This window comes from Podarcis bocagei (genome assembly GCF_964188305.1).
Source record: "Podarcis bocagei genome assembly, chromosome: 6".
Lineage (NCBI taxonomy): Eukaryota > Metazoa > Chordata > Lepidosauria > Squamata > Lacertidae > Podarcis > Podarcis bocagei.
In genome coordinates, this window is record NC_138130.1 from 81,439,489 (window position 1) to 81,458,873 (window position 19,385).

Below are 19,385 nucleotides of genomic sequence, written 5' to 3' on the forward strand. Positions count from 1 at the left end.
CACAATTGGCCAGTGGGCCTTGTTCTTCAAATCTGTATTTACCAGTCATAGGTCATAAGTGTCATAGGATAAATTGGTGAATGGGAGGCGGATTGGAAGCAAGCAAACAAGTTGAGTGGGACAAAAGGGTTCAGTTTTCCATGGGCTCAGATTAAAATCCAAAGCAGAGAAGAATTTGGGGGCATCACACTTCTCGCATCATTATTTGAAGTATTACGGATCTCTGAGGTTTACAATTTTCCAGTCAAAGATGGAAGCTCAGGGACATCTTTCAGTCCAAAAATTGTATGCACGTCAATGGCAACAATCACGAAAGTTGAGCGTACCTCAGATGCTATTCTATGCAGGTATCCCCCTACTTATGCATGATCAACTCACACACGACCAGGTATATGTGTGGTGCCAGGATGTAAATAAATAATTCAATTGAAACCTGGATGGTGAGAGAGAGTTGGAGGGTCCTCATGGCAAGACCCTCCCTGGAGCCCGAAGAGGACATCAGGAAGGGCAGAGGCGCAGCTGGTGCACAGGGTAGCTTTCCTGTGCATCCTCCAGCCGGCCTCAGAGCTTCAATTCCAGTTTTGGGTATTTTGGGGATACGGTATTTTTGGTATGGATTGAAGAGAGTATGGCAGAGAGGGTGTTTAAAAGGTGCTGCCCACTTTACAAATTCACTTATGTGAACGGGGGCCAAGAACGTAACTCAGCGTAAGAGGGGAGCCGCCTGTATACTAAAAGCTAACACTTCTCAGTGTGGACCACAATGGAACCATCCTGGCACAGCAGGGGAAGACATCAGCACGCTTGGGGAGCCTCAAAGTTCGAAGAAGTCCAGAAAGTCATAAACAGCTTGATGAAGACTAAACACACGGCATGGGCATGAAATCCTGAGTGATGGGGCTTGGGGGTGGGGAGAGAACCACCATGTTGGTGAAATGGAATATCCTACTACAGGGTATAGCTAGCTGTGATTCTCCCTCCCCAGTGAGATTAGACAGGCACCCTCCTTGCTGAATTTCCAGTGCATGACCAAGACTTGTTCCAGTGGGAATTTTAAAGGTAGCGTTTGGTTTTATGATAAATACTTTTCGTTTGATTGTCCCATTTTATGTGGATTGTTGTTAAGTACACTGCCTAGAAACGAAACAAATTAAGGGGTATATATTTAATGCTTTGAATAAGTAGACAAACAAACAAATAAATGATAATAAACAAACAATGCATGGCACATGATGAAACATTTTGTTACAATGTTTTGCACAAAAACAAGCCCTAAAAAAAACTTATCAAGGAGATATGTTTATAGTAGGTGGTTTTCCACCCCCCAGAAAGAAACCCTACCAAGGAGATAAATCAATAGTACTGTAGGTGTTTCCCCAGCCCAGCCCCCTTTGCTGGGTATTTATAGGCCTGAACAGTGAGTTTGAGAAATCTACCATGCAACATTTAAGGTTGCCAAGCAACAGAACTCTGCCACCACCTGTAGCAAATTGAATGTTTTATTTTCCCTCACAGTATGCAGAGTTGACTCATGTTTTTTAAAAAGAGATGAAACTGAATGTTGTAAACAAGAAACCAGTTAGCAAGCAGGCATGCGTTTCTGCAAACTGCCGGAAATCATCACAATGACCTAACTTAAAATTTCTGGTTTTCTGATACTCTTTCATATTTCGGAATACTTCAACAATGCACTAATTAATCTTCATATACTTTACTCCAAGGTGTGTGTGTGTGTTTAGTGTGCAGTTAGCAGAACATGTGAAGTCTGAAAAATGTTGTGCAGTTGTTAGTTAATAGTGTGCGGTTTGAAAAGGGGGGCGGGTTTAGACAATTATTAAGCACTTGTATGGCAGGCAATTTCAGGGACAGCATGGACACAAATTATGTCAAGGGAGAATGCCCTCAGTTTCTGTACTTAAAAGAAATAGTCCAAATTAACCACAAAAAACACCCTCTTTTGGGGGCTGGAACCTCCCCTTCTTCTCTTGCATCTTCAGGTAACAATTGGTTGCATCCTTGTACATATCCTCCTTTTGTGCCTGCTATTCACTGAGCTAAGGCAGCTTCAGGAACAAATTATCACTGAACAGTCGCTAAGAACTACTTCTAGGGAAGGACTGACAGGAGGGAAGCAAGAAGCAAAGCACGCTTTGGGTTCTCTGCACTTTTTGTGTGGGTGGGAAAATCTGACAGGGAAAATCTGCTTTGAAAACTCCCTGCTTTAATGATCACAGAGACACTGTGAAGTTTTACTCAGAGTAAACCCATTTAAGTTAATGAACAGGACTACGTTAGGTCCATTAATGGGTCTATTCTACACTATACATTTAAAGTAGTCTCATACTCCAATACAGTAATGACTCCCTCTCTTTAAAAAATCTTGGGAACTGTAGTTTCAGGGTGCTGAGAGTTGTTAACAGAACCCATTGCTATCACAGACTTAGAATTCTCAGAGTGGTTTAACAATCAATCCCTTTCCCCAGGGAACTCTGGGAACTGTAACTCTGTGAGAGGGAATAGTGATATCCTCTAAACTCAGCATCCTTAACAAACTACAGCTCCCATGATTCTTTGAGGCTAGCCATTGGCTGCTTAAAATGGTAAAGGTAAAGGTAAAGGTACCCCTGCCCGAAGGCCAGCCGTGACCGACTCTGGAGTTGCGTGCTCATCTCGCTCAAGAGGCCATGAGCCGGCGCTGTTCGAAGACACTTCCGGGTCACGTGGCCAGCGTGACGAAGCTGTGTCTGGCGAGCCAGCACCAGCGCCGCACACGGAAACGCCGTTACCTTCCTGCTATAAAGCGGTCCCTATTTATCTACTTGCACCTAAGGGTGCTTTCGAACTGCTAGGTTGGCAGGAGCCGGGACCGAACGACGGGAGCTCACCCCGCCGCAGGGATTCGAACCGCCGACCTTACAATCGGCAAGTCCTAGGCACTGAGGTTTTACCCACAGCTCCACCCGCTTAAAGTGGTACAAGACTGCTTTAAATGTAAAGTGCATCTACAGCCTGAGTTGAACACCACCCTCTTTCTCAATCAACCTCCCCCAACCAGGTGCCCTCTAGATGTCTTGGACTACAGTCCACACTTTGGCATACAGTCCCCTAGAAATTAGAAGGGTAGCAACAATTTGTTCTTTTCAGTGCTTCCTTAGACAAGTTATTTAATCAGGCATTTTCTGGGTAGTAAAGTTAGATACTGCTCCAGTTGGTTTTACAGGCAGATTTAATGTATTCTTATTGTTTTAACCTTGCATGCTGTATTTCCGAATGGTGGGTAGTTATTATTAAAATAAAAGACCAAACTCCCATCAGTCCGAGACAGCATGGCTAATAGACAGGGATTCTGGAAGGAGTGGTCCAAAACATACAGAGGGCACCTGGTCAATAACAGCTGCTCTTAATATAGGTATCTGAGAGTTTCAGGTATATTTGAGGCAAAAGGCCATAGCTCAGTGGTAGAGCATTTGCTTTGCATGCAAAAGGTTCCACGTTCAGTGCCTGGCATCTCCAGATAAGGCTGGGTGAGACCATTGTCTGAATTGCTGGAGAGCCACTGCCAGTCAGTGCAGTCACTATTAAGCTAAATGGACCAATGGTCTGACTTTGTATAAGGCAGCATCCCAACTTCCTTTGCCACTGAGGGTTATGCCCCAGGCTATGATTTTTCAAGTGCTCTTACAAGACATTTATGTTTTAACAAGGCAGCACATGACCTACATAAATCATGACTCAAAATCTGAATGCGAGTAGTCATGCTCTCCCCGCCTCCAGAATTTAGCTTCTGGAGATTTTTCCACCAACAAGAAATGCTCCATTTCTACAATCTGCCCCTAAGCCTACTTGTTTACGACTGAATGAAAACAATAAGGATGCAATCAAGCTCTTTTGAAATCAAGGCAAGCTTTGCAGATGACTTCAAAGGGAATGAATTGCACCCTTTTTCAATCATCTGTATGGAACAGATGGGTGAGAATGGAAATATATCCACTGGCATTTTGCAAACTGATCCTGTGCATGTTTCAAGTATAAGAATGTGAACCTTTCTATGAGTTTCACCAGAAACCGAAAACATAAATTACAGTTAAACACAAGATTATTAACAATATAATTGTCCGGATAATTTATTTTTCTTACTGAATAAATTGCTGTCTGCAAATAACCCACCTGATTCTTGAATTCAAAATGCACCTGTTCAAATTCATACTTCTGCTATGGGCATCAGCTTTGGCATTTACTTCAGCAGAATGGCACTGCAGCAGTTTCTGATGCTTCTCCTTTGTATATTGTTGTTGTTTTTGAATTAAATTTCTATACCTCCCTATACCCGTAGATCTCAGGGTGGTTCACAACGTAAGATTACAATATAAAAACACAAAGTACATAATAAAAATAAGAATAAAATGTAAGAGATCGGCTGATTCCCATAAGAGGGTCTCAAGATGTCTATGCACCTCTCCAAACACTCAGGGCACTGCTATTTGCCTTCCAACAATGAAGCAGCTTCTAAATGTAATTTCACTTTCTATTGCCAGCTTAGCCATTGACACAAACAGAGTGTTCTCCAGGGTGAAGGTCTATCCAGGAGACCTGTCTGCCAGGCATCTCAGAGGGCACAACCCTAGTCTGGCTATGGCCCCCATGTGCCCTAGAGTACCTTCTTCCACTCCAATGTGGAAGCTAATACTTTTGTTGTCTGCAATGTCAGGGTATAGAGACTCTGCGATGCTACATTACTGCTTTTATAGATGCCACCTTTCAGTCAAAATAAAGACCCCAAATTGTCTCACAAAGAATATGAACACAACTGATAATACAAACAATGTACCTGATATTTAAAAAACAAAAACCTTACAATTTCAGAAGTATTAGAAACCAAAACCTTTGTTTTCCTGCTGAAAAGGCTAACACTCAAGAGGGGAGGCTAATGTGTGGTCCTCGAGATGTAGCTGGACTACAGCTCCCATCATCCTAGACTATCTAGCCTGCTGGTTGGGGTTGATGGGAGTTGGGAGTCCAGAATTTGGCTTCTATTTACCCTGACAGGCTTCTCTGGAAGAGGGACTATAGCCCTCTCTGAGCCACTGCTGGCTTCATGCCTAGCTGCTGCTTGCCGGCAGTTGTGTATGGAGTTGCTGCTAGGGCTGTGAACCAGATTTGGCCAGGGCCCGAATCCCAAGCAAAATCAGGCCTATTCAGAGGGCCTTGTTTGAGCTGGATTGAGACAGCCCCGGATTGCTACAGGGTGTGTGTTGGGACGTGAAGCAGGAAGAAGAGGGCATGAGTGAGAAGGAGGAGAAACCATGAAAAGGAAAGAGCTCTACCATGTGGCTGCATCTTCATGGGAGAAGGCTGGAGCTTCCTTGCCCACAAGGCCTGTCCTCCTTGCCAGCCCTCTCCTTCCTACTCCTTGACAGAAGCACCACACGCAATGAGATCTTAGTGGGAGGATCCGATCTTGTGCAGTGCTGCTCCTCTCCTTCGCGTGTGACTTCCATGAGAGCGGCTCCTTCACAAGTCACTTTCTTTTCATGCAGGAAAGTCATTCATGAAGGAGGACCACAAGACATGGATGTTGGGAGTTGTAGTATGCTCCATAAGTTCCCCCACAAGTTCCACACCCCATAATTAAGAGATGGGTGCTGCGATCAAACTTAATGAGCTGAGCAGAAAGAAAAGTATAAATGAAACCATTTACACACCTACAATTCATCAAATATATTACTGTATTTAATTGTCAATTATCTGTGTCTTAGGCCACAATACTACGCAGATTCTGTTGCAAGTAGACTTAACTGAAATCTATAAGATTTATTTCAGAGCAAATGTACTTAGGCTGCCTGAGGTAGTGATGGGAATGTTTAATATAGAAACAGCCTTTGTGCGCTTGTGTTCTGTTCTTCAAATTTGACTTTATGTCATTATTGTCTTAACCTTTCATAGTACACGGCTATATTACAAATACAATTTCCAATTCAATAAGTGCATGCCTCTTGAGGCCTGACCTTTAAAATTATTTCAGGCAACATGCAGATTGTTATTTGAGGTCAACATGAAGGAGTGAGGACCAGGGGTCCACCTGGGTCCACTTTGGAGAGCCAGGCTGGAGATAAGCTGAAAGCCATCTTAGAGAGCAAACTAAAAGCTAAAAAAGACATTTCTCTCTCTCTCCCCTGCTTGCCCCTGCTTGCAAAAACAATACACAGCGAGTTTGCAAGAGGATGCGGTCAGGGGATTTTGGAGCTGTTCTGAGAAACTGTTCGTTTGCCCAGGATGTCTAGCCCACCACAAGGTTCTAAGCCGAGCAACCTGTTAAAACCACAAGGACATTTCTTGGAAGCGGGGGGGTTCAGGGGCACTTCCTGGAACTAATAAAGAGGTTAAGTAGATTATAAGCCAGTAGCGCCACCTAGTGGAATAGGCAACTTGGAACCGAAAGGACACACCAAATTTATTAATTGGTTGGGCTTCAATGAATATGCATAAAGGGGAATGTTTGAGGGCTGGGTCAAGGGTTGAACCATTGTTTTGCCTAAGGGGATAAAAACTGTTTGCCCCTGGTGTTCGGGGGCATTTTCTCTCATTTTGGCAGCTGAATGCACCCCTTTGCTTTGCTTGTCTGACAAATAAACCAAAGTCAATAAAACTTTTGTAATTAAAATATTGCTGCCTGGATTTTTCCATTCTGGTCTGTATTCTGAAGTCTCTAACATTTCTGGTGCTTGCGTGACTCGGATAGGGACCTTAAGTCCTCAAAAAGACCAGAAGGCAGCTCCCTTGTCCTTTTCTAGGCAGGACACAGGGGAAGGGCCAATAGGCCGCTTATCCTGGCGCCACCGAGGTTTTTCTTCGGAGGAGGGCGAAGCCAATTTGACCCTTCTGCTGGATCCTGGAAGAGAAGGCAATGGATTGAAGGACCGAGGTTGACAGGACAGGGCAGAGTCCAGCCGGCTGGTGAGTACATGACAAAGGGCCCTGGGGACAGAGGAAGACAGAGACCCCCTTGTAATTAAAAAGGGGAAGGGGCATCCTGATCACATGCCCAAGCGTGTTTGGTGGCAGTAAGGGAAGGATTGGCCCCTGATACCCACCCACGCTTAAGGATTTAAAGGAAGGCAAAAAGGAAAAGGGGGGGAACCGGGAGGCTAGTGTGTGTGGTACAGCGTCCAGTGAAAGAGGCACTTGGTGCGTGTGTGGGGGGGGGGGTAGAACCAATAAATACTCCGCTTCCTAGCAGCGCGAGCTCGACTGGGCGATGAAAATTGGGAAGTGCATGTGTGTGTGTTTGGGGTTTGGGGACGCTGCACAAGGGCCATATTAAATATGGGAGGGAGTGGCTCAAAAGGTCTAATAACTCCCCTAAAGTGCATGTTGAACAATTTCAAGAAAGGATTCAGCGGAGACTATGGCGTTGTGATGATGCCAGAACACTTACACACTCTGTGTGAACTGGACTGGACACAGTATTGAACTGGGAAGAAACATAGGGGCCCTAGCTGGGACAGGGCAACAAGGAATATCTTTTGAGGCTGAGTAGTTACTTAGAGAAGAGTTTCAGACTCAGATTCAGATTTGGGAGCGATGGAGGGGATCGCTCCAGAGATCCCTTAGGTTATCCAAGTTAGTATAGAGAACCAGAGTGCATACAAAGCTTTCAGATCTCTGGACCTCAATGAAGGCAAGAGTTCAGCCAGGCAGAGCTGGAGGGTTCTCTGCTGAGCTGTAAGTTTGATAGTAAGGCAAGCCTCCTAGTTTCTCCAAAGCCCATCACTGAACTGGGAAGTACATGAGCCTTGCAGACCTCCAACAGTTTTGATCCCTATAGTAAGTACAGCTTGACCAGGGAGGGCAAGCTAAATCCCAGAACTTAGTTAGGGAAGAGCTGGGTATATATGTGACCAGCGGCAGTTTGGAACACATCAGGGAAACCACCAGTAGTGCCCTAGGTTCTCTGATGACCAGTGAGAGGTGGTCTATGGCTAGGAAATACGAAATGGTTTTAGACCCATAGCAGTTATAGCTGAGACAGGGAGGGCAATTTAATTGGTGTCCTTAACCAGGCACCAGCTGGATGGCTCAGTGCTCAGGTGTGTCTCAGAGAACACTGCAGCAGACCCCTGGTTTGAGACTCAGGCAGAGAAACCTCAAGAGAAGACCTGCATCTTTGTGGCCACCACAGTTGACAAGTTAGTTGCCACAGAAAAAGGATGAGGGAACAGATGAAAAAAAAAAAAAACACAAAAAACTGCATAAAACTAAAAGAGGAAGAAGAACTTTCTCCATTTAACTTGCATGAGTTTGTGAACATGGATGAAGTTTTAGAGGTTCACGTGATAATAGAGAAACCCCCCCACCCCCTTGGCTGAAGAAATATAAGACTGATCAATTCAAAATTAAGGAGAATTAATACACAGGCTTTAGAATTTCTTGGAACGCCTGATGGAGGCATACAGAATTTGGACCCCCTTTGACTTTGAACTCCCTGCACATGAGTTAATGGTAAATGCCTCCCTCATAGGACAATGTGCAAAGGACATTAGAACCAAAAATCCAAAAACAGCCTGGGTTCCAGGGCATGTCCAGATTTCAGATCATGGCCATCGCCCAGAAGGTGTTTGAACAAAGAGGAGAGGCTGAGAAGAGGGAGAAAAAGCAGTGGAGGAAAGAAAAGGCAGCAGTGTTAGGCACAGGAATGGCTCACAGGCCAGGGACCCGAGGGGTCCGCCGTAGCCATTCAGAGACCCGCGGCCAAGGGGGAGGAAGATGCCTGTTCAGCAACAGCAAGGCCATAAGAATTACCCCTGTGAAAGGCTACATGGAGCCAATTGGGAAGCCTGGTCAAAACGCATGTATTACTGGCTGGCAGAAAAGCAACTATGGGAAAGTACACAGGCTGAAACAGGCTTTGCCCAGCCCATTAAGAAGTTTACAGGCGCAGTGGAGGCTTGTGAAGGAGACGTGGCTGATGCTCTAGAGAAGACCTGGGTTGCGTGGCAGGGATTGAAGACGGCATGTCAGGCTGCAGTGAGTACCAAGCCCAGAGGGGGCTGAGGCTGCTTTGGGAAGTTGTTTCTACGGTTCAACGCATCTGTGTGATGCACTGTGTGTTGGAGAAAGGCTGAAAAGGCAGTTGCAAGCTGTTCCTCAGGCGATGGAGCACCCAAAAGTGGGGGTGCAGGCCAGGCAAGCCATTCCAAGAGTTCTGAGGAGGCCAAAGTCTCCAAGAGTTATTTGTCCTCTGAGGTGAAGTCCAACAGCGAAAGGCATTGCCATGCAATTGGCAGCTGGATGCAAGGCTAACATCTATATTGATTCTAAATATGCCTTCTTAACCCTGCATGCGCATGGCGCCCTATGGAAAGAGCGGGGCTTGAGTGGAGCCCACGGGAAAGCTCTGAAATACGTTCCAGAAGTTGAGACGTTACTAGAAACTGTATGGGCCCCCAAAGAGATTGCTGTAATGCACTGCAAAGGCCATGATAGAGGTTGGGACATGGTCACTAGAGGCAACCGGAAAGCAGATAATGCAGCTTGTGAGGCAGCTCTGAAACCTCCACCAGTGGTCACCACCGCCCTCAACCCAGCTACCCTGTTGCCGGTAGGAGAAGGTGAGGAGCAGACGCACGATTGCATTGAGGTTATGGACACAAGACTGGACCAGGAGAAGTGGCCAGAGGAAATCGATTGGCAGACAGAGTGGCCAAGGAAGCAGCCCGGGAACTGGCCCCGCCTCAGTTATTGGAACAGTGGTCCCAGAAGGGATCTTAAGCACTGCTGACAAACCAGATACTATGTATCCACCCACATGAGGCCAGATGCCACAACCAAGCAGCTGGAGAAGTATGTCTATATAGCCAACCTTTATCAACTGGCAGCCCAGATTTCCAGGAAATGCCTGCTATGCCAAAAGAATAATCCCAGAACTCACTCCAGACGATGTGGAACCACGTTACACCCTTGATGAACAGCAGTGGACCAGCCAAGAAGGAGCAACGCTCCAGGAAGGACCAGACAGCCGTGTTTTTGTGCCCCAACATCTGGCCAGCACAATTGTAAAGAATTACCACGAGTCCACCCATTTGGGAGGCCCAGCTGCTAAAGCACACCTTGGGAGAATATTCTATCTCAACTAACTGCTGCTATAACTAACTGCTGCTATATCCCAAAATGTGCCCTGTGCGCCAACCAAGAGACTGAGACTATCACCCTTTGAACTTCTATATGGCAGGCCAACCCCTTTCGTCCGAGACATCCCCGCCAGTTTGGGGCAGATGGGAGATCACATCACCCAAGAACAAGTGCAATCCCTGTGTTTGTTGTGTGTGTTTGCTTCCTTTCCAGGTATTCCCTCGAGCGTACACCTGCAGTCCCGCGGCAGTCTCGCTGAGCCGGTTCACCAGTTCCTCTGGGTGACAGTGTCTGGCGACCCCCTCATCCCCAACTGCAGTGAAAGTAGTCGAGGTGATCCCCTGGGTACATCACACGCATCTGAAGAAGGGTGTCTGGACTTGCAAGAGAAATCCTGCTGACCCTCTGAAGTTGATCATCACCTTGTGTCTGACGCTACCAGGGAAAAAGCGTTAGGCCACGGGCAACGAGATCCTGCGACTAATCATCACAAGGACAGTTACAAAGACTTTCTCTTTCTCTCTTATTTTCTTTATTGACTTGCTCTATGTCTTATTGCCCTGACCCTACCGAACCATACCAACCCTATTGCTATGACCTCTGCTATGACTGGTTTGTCTTGCCGGTGGTAAGAGACGGCATACTCGTAGGCCCTTGGGAACGAGGGTTCAATAGGGCGGCCGCAGTACAGCATCCCACTCTCCCACTGTGGCTCTTTATTCACTGCATTGCCCAGCGCACTTGGATGTGGCTCCTCCGGGGAGCTGCAGGATTGGTCGAAATCTATCGAGTTCTAGACCGCTCTTGTGGTTGTGGGAGAATAGCCTGCTGGTTGCAGGGTAGAGCACTGTACCAACCCCATTTGATAATCAGGTGCACATTAAAATTACTGAACAGGTGCCTGTAAGTTCTGCAGCCCCACCTGTGGTTGTCGTGGTGGCTCAAGCCTCCCAAAATCCCAGAATACTACCTGAACTACTGGGCCTGGTAACTCCACACCTAATACCCTTGAATGTGGCAGGGTATTCTTGTGGCTGCATAAGAGTTGCCGCCCAGTAGACAGACAGGGCACCTAGTTCCGGAAGAATTGGATGGGAGGGGTGCCCGCGGGCAGGGTCCCCAATGTAGAAACTTGCTCTCCAGCAAATTTAGAGGCACCACTAGGACTTTTGGTATTGGGACCAGAACCCCTTGATATAGTCACCCCGTGTGTCAGGCCGTTGCAGGGGTGGATATATTCTTGTGGGTGCATGGTGATATATGAAGAGGGGGAAGCCCCTTTTGGGTATAATCTCTTGAGGAGACAACACGAGGGCCCAGTCCACCCACAAGGGATTATAGGGAAATTGCTCCATATAGTGGGTGCCTCAGCAGAAAGGTGGAGAGTCACCCCTGAGGCCCAGCGAATAATTGAATACGAATATCAGTGGGCCCTTCAGCAGTAAAAGAACATTAGGAATGGCCCCCAAGTATTGGTGGGAGGAACTATGGAAATATTGGGGTTGGTGGGTAGGCGTGGTATGTACTGCCCTACTTCTTTGGATACTCCTGTATTTTTGCTGGCATTGGCCAAAGCGGGAAAGAGTTCCCTGGTCTCCCCTGCCAACTTTTCCCGTCTAATGACTGAGTGGGGCGTCCATAACCCCTACACTAGGTGTTTACAAGTGGCTGAAGTGGTAACCCATTCTGCCAATAAGTCACCCCAACAGATGCCACGAGTGGACTACCACTCCTCCCACTGCCACTTAACCGTTCCGCCATTCACAACCGAGCATTGGTCAATGCAGCTACATGTACGCATATCCTGGCTCTCTATGATGTGGTATCTATAGGTCCATCAAAATGAAAATGCAGAACCATAATCGGTCGGCATTTTCATGATGGAAAGGGGGGAATGAAGGAGTGAGGACCAGGGGTCCACCTGGGTCCACTTTGGAGAGCCAGGCTGGAGATAAGCTGAAAGCCATCTTAGAGAGCAAACTAAAAGCTAAAAAAGACATTTCTCTCTCTCTCCCCTGCTTGCCCCTGCTTGCAAAAACAATACACAGCGAGTTTGCAAGAGGATGCGGTCAGGGGATTTTGGAGCTGTTCTGAGAAACTGTTCGTTTGCCCAGGATGTCTAGCCCACCACAAGGTTCTAAGCCGAGCAACCTGTTAAAACCACAAGGACATTTCTTGGAAGCGGGGGGGTTCAGGGGCACTTCCTGGAACTAATAAAGAGGTTAAGTAGATTATAAGCCAGTAGCGCCACCTAGTGGAATAGGCAACTTGGAACCGAAAGGACACACCAAATTTATTAATTGGTTGGGCTTCAATGAATATGCATAAAGGGGAATGTTTGAGGGCTGGGTCAAGGGTTGAACCATTGTTTTGCCTAAGGGGATAAAAACTGTTTGCCCCTGGTGTTCGGGGGCATTTTCTCTCATTTTGGCAGCTGAATGCACCCCTTTGCTTTGCTTGTCTGACAAATAAACCAAAGTCAATAAAACTTTTGTAATTAAAATATTGCTGCCTGGATTTTTCCATTCTGGTCTGTATTCTGAAGTCTCTAACAAACATGAGAGCCAAGAGATGTAAAAGTTTTCATGGGCCAGTTTTTCCTTCTAATTCTGATTAGGCAGTTCTTCCAAATTCTAGAAGGGGTGTGTGTAAGAGATAGAGTGGGGGAGCTGGAGAGAGTGGGGGAGCTTGTTTCCTGCTTGGCAGGGGGTTGGACTCGATGGCCCTTGTGGTCTCTTCCAACTCTATGATTCTATGATTCTATGAAAGGAACCATAAACTCCCTCCCTGAAAACTGCTGTCAACCTCCCCACCCCACCCCCAAAAAAATACAAAAGAGAGGAAGTGGTTTAACCCCCTATTTCATTGCTGCCACTCCCCTCATTTGACAGAACTTTTGGACTGAAAAAGCTCTAAATAACATCCTAGCTTTCAATAAATAAATAGTACAGAAACTGATATTGCACACATGCCCGTGTTCCATGTGCACAAATTAACATGAGATGACTCTTGCTCTTGTGACAAGAACTGTTGTGCCCAGGACCTGCTTGCAGGTTCCCCACAGACATATGGCTGGCCCATAGGAGCCAATTCCTAAGGACCAAGGTCCCTTCAGCCCCCCAATATTTGAGGGGGCCAAGCCTCCATAAGGTTGGTACGCATTGCCAATCAAATGGTGTGTGTCTGCCGTGTCATGTGCTCAATTACACGGTTGGGGCTTACCTGCCCCCACCAATATTTTATTCAAGGTGTCATCCCTGCCCGACTCCAGAATGCTGGGCTAAGATGGGCCACTGGCTTGATTCAGCTATCCTGTCTGAGCACTTGCCACAAGAGATGCAGAACCTGAGCACAACAGCACAGCCAGCCACCCTGCCTCTCTCTTTGAACACCAGGTGTAAGAGATAAGCCACAAAGGAAACCCTAGAAACAAGACCGATGGAAACAAGATAATGTGGCCATTGTCCTGCTTTACAGTGAATGGTCCTATAGTTGGAAGCCCTTGAAGTTGCCCATCAACAACTTTAGCAGTTAAATTTTAAATTGGCATAGATACATATAAGTTTGCACATGCAAATTATTTGCAAATCTGTTTCTCTGGGCCACTCTAGCCCAAGGCCACAAACTGAATACAGGGCACTCCCAATTTACACGGATGTTTCGTTCCAAGGCATCATATGTTTAAGTGAAATTGCGTATATTTGAAACAGCCTACAGATACCCTGTTCCACCCCCGTCGCACCTCGTTCCACCCCTTTTTGTGATGTTTTTGGGTCACTTCAGGATTTGGCGCAATGCACACATGCGCGGTTACGCACATATCAGACATACCTAAAATAGTCACTGCTTGTGCAAAGGTAGGGGCGATATTTTGCATCGGCAGTGCTTAGTTTTAGTTATTCTACATTGCGTGTCATTCCATTGGGTGATTTGAATCCCTACATGTCCTGAGGTGTGAGGAACCAGGGAAATAAATGTGGGACAGGAACTTGAGGTGCTACACAAAAACACAAACAAGCCTGCATATTGTAAAATATTTAAATCAAATCTGTATTCAAGCCCAAAGCTACCAATTTGCAATGGAATTTATTTCTCTCCTCTCTCGTCACACTATGAAGAGATTTTGTAGTCGTGAGTAAAAATAAACTAGTTCGTTTCTCTGCCATGAATCACATGAAGGTGTTGGGGAGTGGGATGTTAGAGAAAGCACAGATGGTCTGTCAGGGTCAGTGACTAGGGATGAATAGGCCGGTTGGGGATATGGGCTCATCTCTAGCACACCTGTTGTAAAAGCCACAGTGAAGAAACATTGTGAAAGGGAAGCCCAATTGTGGATACCGTGTCTAACACCCTGTAAATCATAGGCGATCTTTGCTCTTGCTCCAGGCTCAATGACACACCTTTTTGGAGAAAGATATCTAGCAGCTCTTTGGGAGGAACAGAGTTTTGCCAAACCGTTATATTGCATTCAGAACACTAGAACTCACCAGCCACCCAGATATTTCATGGTTTAAATCTAGAACTATGTGACAAAGGGCTCATTTTCACACTGCAAGTGGTTTGGTGCTTCTATCCTATGGCTCTATCCTATGCAGCACAGAGGTCAGGGTAGCCGCTTACACATTTGTCAAAAGAAAGGAAAAGCACCAGCAAATAAGAGGCATCAGCAAATTTGCATAAGAATTGCACATGCAATTATTAGTTTAAAAAAAAGTAAAGGTAAAGGACCCTGGATGGTTAAGTCCAATCAAAAGGTGACTATGGGGTGGTGGCGCTCATCTTGCTTCAGGCCAAGGGAGCCTGCAAACAGCTTTCTGGGTCATGTGGCCAGCATGACTAAACCGCTTCTGGTACCTGGAGGACCGTGATGAGTGCCAGAGTGCATGGAAACACCATTTACCTTCCCGCTGCAGCAGTACCTATTTATCTACTTGCACTGGTATGCTTTCAAACTGCTAGGTTGGCAGGAGCTGGGGCAAAGCAATGGGAGCTCACTCCACCACACGGATTCGAACAACCAACCTTCCGATCAGGAAGCCCAAGAGGCTCAGTGATTTAGACCACAGCGCCATCCGCTCCCTACATATGAATAGTATAAATGCATGTTTAGAAAGTATTACTATCATCTCATTAGGAATACAGTACATTTCATCATAGTGGGAAACACTTAGGAAGTGTAGAAAACGTAGGAAGTTGCTTATACCAAGTCAGGCCATTAGTCCACTTAGCTCAGTATTGTCTACACTGACTGGCAGCAGCTCTCCGTGATTTCAGATGGGACATTCCCAGTCCTACCTGGAGATCCTTCAGTGAGGTCCATTCCAAGGGCCCTCTCAACCAGACCTTATTTGTTCGTAATGGAAGACCACATTTACAAAAGTGTAGTTATCTTCCATGCCCATGGAATAGAAGACATAAATTTGACTACAAGGACAAATCATTTAGGGCAGGGATGGGGAATGTATGTCCCTCCAGATGTTGTGGACTCTGACTCTCATCCATTGGCCATGTTGGCTGGTGCTGATGGGGAGCTGGTTTCTAACCACATTTGGAAGGGCACAGATCCCTCACCCCTGATTTAAAAGAACTCAAAAACAGTGTTAGAAACTGAGATATAAAAGCTAGGAGCTAAATGGCACCTTAAACCTAGGTTATGGGCACAACAATGGAATGTCTAGGCCCACTTTTTTAATAACAAGAATACAAAGCTGAAAATGAATGAACTGCCGCTAAAATATTATGTTCACTTTTCACATGGTCTAGTCCTTCCCCTGCCCACCCCCCTAATATTCTTAAGAGGGTCTCTCCTCCAGTCTTCAGAGAGTAGCTGGAAGTGGGGAAGCAGAAAAAGGTCCTCCTTTCCTTCCACTCTGCAGTTTTAATCTGAAATCTTAGAAGCAGTACTGCATCCAGAGCTCAGAAACGGCTCGCGCTAATGAAATTCCCTGTCACAATGGGAGTTTTTCAAAACAACTACCTTCCATTAATATTGGTTTCACATACAATATGAGAATTTGGAAGTCTACTTTTCAAGTCTGCTTTGCAAGTAAAAAAAAATTTGACAAAGAGCACAATTGTGGAAAAGTTAAAATTCCTTAGACACTTGGCCTTTATATATAATGCACTCAGTCAACATTTGAACTATCAAGAGAGGAAGAATAATTTACCCTCAAGGCACTTCCAAGTTTCTAAAAATAATATTCAGGCTCACAGTTGTCCTTTCATTGGGGTAAGCACTTTCAATCAAACTATAAAACAGCACTGTCCATCTTTGAACTAATACTGGGTCTGTACTGTTGACTCAATACAAGACTTTCAGTGAGAGATAAGCTGCTTACAGGAAAATACTCCTTGCAAAAGAGCAACAGAAAATAAGAATCTCATTACTTATTACAGAAAAGTGAAAAAGCAAGGAAGTAATTACATTTGCCAAGTAAAGAAGGCTTTGTCCTTGCTGCGAAGAAAACAGAGTTGCTGCATATCCACTTTTCTTCAGCAGGGAGCAGTGTACAAATTAATGCTTGTGGTGATTGTTATTAAATCTTCACTGGAGGGCAAAGCCCGCAAGCTCATGTTAGGCTGGTCACTCAGCAGTAAGGAGGACACATGTCGGGCGCATTTTTAATGCAAACTGTAAGTAGTCCAAGAGTTTCATATGAGAAATGATTCTTCAATAGTTTATGAAAGGAGGACAGCTCACACCACCAAGGTCTTAAACTAATTCCTTTCTGGATCTACTGCAAAAACTGTACTCCATACTGTGATGATATAGATTTGGGGCTGCTTTAGACCATCTTTCTCAGTTTGCTCCTGATTTATGTGTACATGTAAGATGTGAAAGAGACAAATGGATGGGTGGGAACGCAGATAGCCTCATTCAAGCATTCAAAGCAGGAACAGGGTTGTAGCCAAATGTGTTCTACCTAAAGTAGGCCCACTGAAATTAATGGATCTAAGTTAGTTGTGGGCATTAATTCCAATGGGTTTACTCTGAGCATGACTAATTGTGGCTACTACTCAATGTAATTAACATGCCTAGGGAAGCAGATGCCACCCCTGACTCATGCACATTCATTAGAAATTCCACAAAGACCCTAACGCTGGGCAACTCTACAGATGTAATAATAAATGCTTGTAGGTTGGGGTGGAGCTTGCCACCCCATGCATTCATTATTCCTATGTTTATCATCTAGTACAGGCATAGGCAAACTCGGCCCTCCAGATGTTTTGAGACTACATTTCCCATCATCCCTGATCACTGGTCCTGTTAGCTAGGGATGATGGGAGTTGTAGTCCCAAACATCTGGAGGGCCGAGTTTGCCAATGCCTGATCTAGTAAGAATTAACATTATATAGTATGGTTGTGGCCCTCTAAGATTTCTTTGCCACCTTAGAATATGCTACATGAGCTTTAAACTGCACATTGCTCTTTGCTATTGCCCCTTGTATACACAACAATTGCTTTCAGCTCTCTGCAAGAAATTTGATTTATGCCAATCTACAGTTAAAAGTAACCACAATAGCTTTCAATAAAACAAAGCCAGGCATATCAAACAATAAACCAACACAGATAAGAACAACATAGCAAGGGAAACAGCATAAAATTGGATACAAATCAGGACAAAGAACAAGAATTACTGATTATTTATTTCCTCGTTCACTTACTTTTACCTCACCCTTCATCAAATCATGACCCGAAGGTGGCTGATAGATAAAAACATAAAATTGAAATTAAGGGTGAACTATTAACACCACCACCGCATCTCCAGACCCGTAGCCCATGCTGGCCAAGGTGGAATTGTTGTAAGAATTTCCTTCTACACTACCTCTTCATTACTCAGGCAAGGGAACAGCTTTTAAATAAAACACGGAACCAAGAGAATTGCAGCAAGCTTCAGCAGATCCAGTTAGGGACCTGGAGTTTATTATTTACTACTGCAATAGGACAGAGCTCAGCTTACCACAGAAGGAAGGCAAATTACTGTCGGAGCCTATTAACAGAATCTGGAGTTGGCCAGTGCCATTTTGCAATGGCAGTGGGACCAGTTTGGGATTCAACAGATTCTGCGATGGCTCGGCCTCTCCCTGCTCCATTTTGGGCATTCCCACTGGCTGCTCGCAGTGGGGACCCCACAGCTGTCTCTTCTGCCTGCCTGTTCAAAATGCGGAAGGGAGAGCTCTCTGCCAGCAGAGTGATGCTAACACCAATCCGCAGATAGAGGCCAGCAAGTCTATGCGAAGGGACAACTCCACTCGATCCAATTGTTCCCTAAACTAGAAAAATCTCAAAAGCAAATGAAAAATAACAGTCAAAGGCAGCAATACAATTGGCTAACAGCATTCAGTTTGCAAATTGCACATTATCTCAGCACACACACCCCCAAACACCAGGTGAATAAAAATTTCTTGGCTATAATCTTATGTATACTTACTGTGAATAAGCCCCATTAAAGACAGTTGGCCAAACTTCACAGGCAACATGCATAGGATTGTGCTGTTATTCTAGCCTGGAAAATAAGAGTTTCAAAACACACGAGGAGCCTCCCTGGGCAGAAGAGGCTTCTTGCTATAGACAGGCGCCTTGTGGAAGGTTTTTAAAATGGTGACGGATAAGGATGAAGTGCACAAACTCATCCCCACTACCTCTGCCTAATGCAACAACACCCCCATTTCCATAATAGTTGAAGACTGCTAACATCATCTGAAAGATAATAGTGCTGCCCTGCCTCCACAAAAGGAGGCCACCACTGAAAAGGCCCTCCTCCCTGGTTGGCATCCACCTAGTGTCTGAAGATAAGGGTGTCTCCAAGCTGTTCTTAAATCTCAGGCATGTTCAAATGGAGGAAGCTGCGAATCTGTATCATAGCCTGTAACCATGATGGATTGTGGGGAATGAACTTGAATTTCCTAGGGGTATTTCCCAGCTTCAGTAAACAACGACCCTGAAACAAGTTACAGAAACATCAACATCTCCCTTTCACAGAACTTTCTCATGTTTCACCTGCCCAAAAGCAAGGACAGTAAAAAAAATAAATCCAGTGATTTATTCTATGGAACAACACTGCACAATACTTGTGAAACACACACACACACACATTAAATCATAGATCTGGTTCCGCTCTACGTTCCTACAGACTCAATACCTACCAAATGCTAGAATATAAATCTCTAATTTAAGTTACTAATCTGTGCACATAAGAGCTGACAGTACTCTTTTCAAATCTAAACTTGTACTTAGACACTGGGGAATTTGTTTA

General features: G+C 45.3%; 1 protein-coding gene across 4 annotated transcripts in view; it reads right to left on the reverse strand.

The window, feature by feature from the left end:
• MTUS2 (microtubule associated scaffold protein 2) overlaps positions 1–19,385 on the reverse strand; it is a 321,603-nt gene that overhangs the window by 158,763 nt on the left and 143,455 nt on the right. The window contains exon 1 of one of the 4 annotated variants that reach the window (XM_081197862.1): positions 5,325–5,382. The exons of the other annotated variants lie outside the window; for them this stretch is intronic. Within the exon in view, the coding sequence (XP_081053988.1) occupies positions 5,325–5,343 (19 nt within the window). The 5' untranslated portion in view covers positions 5,344–5,382. Of the gene's footprint in view, positions 1–5,324; positions 5,383–19,385 lie in introns of those variants that run through there. 4 annotated transcript variants of the gene reach the window in all.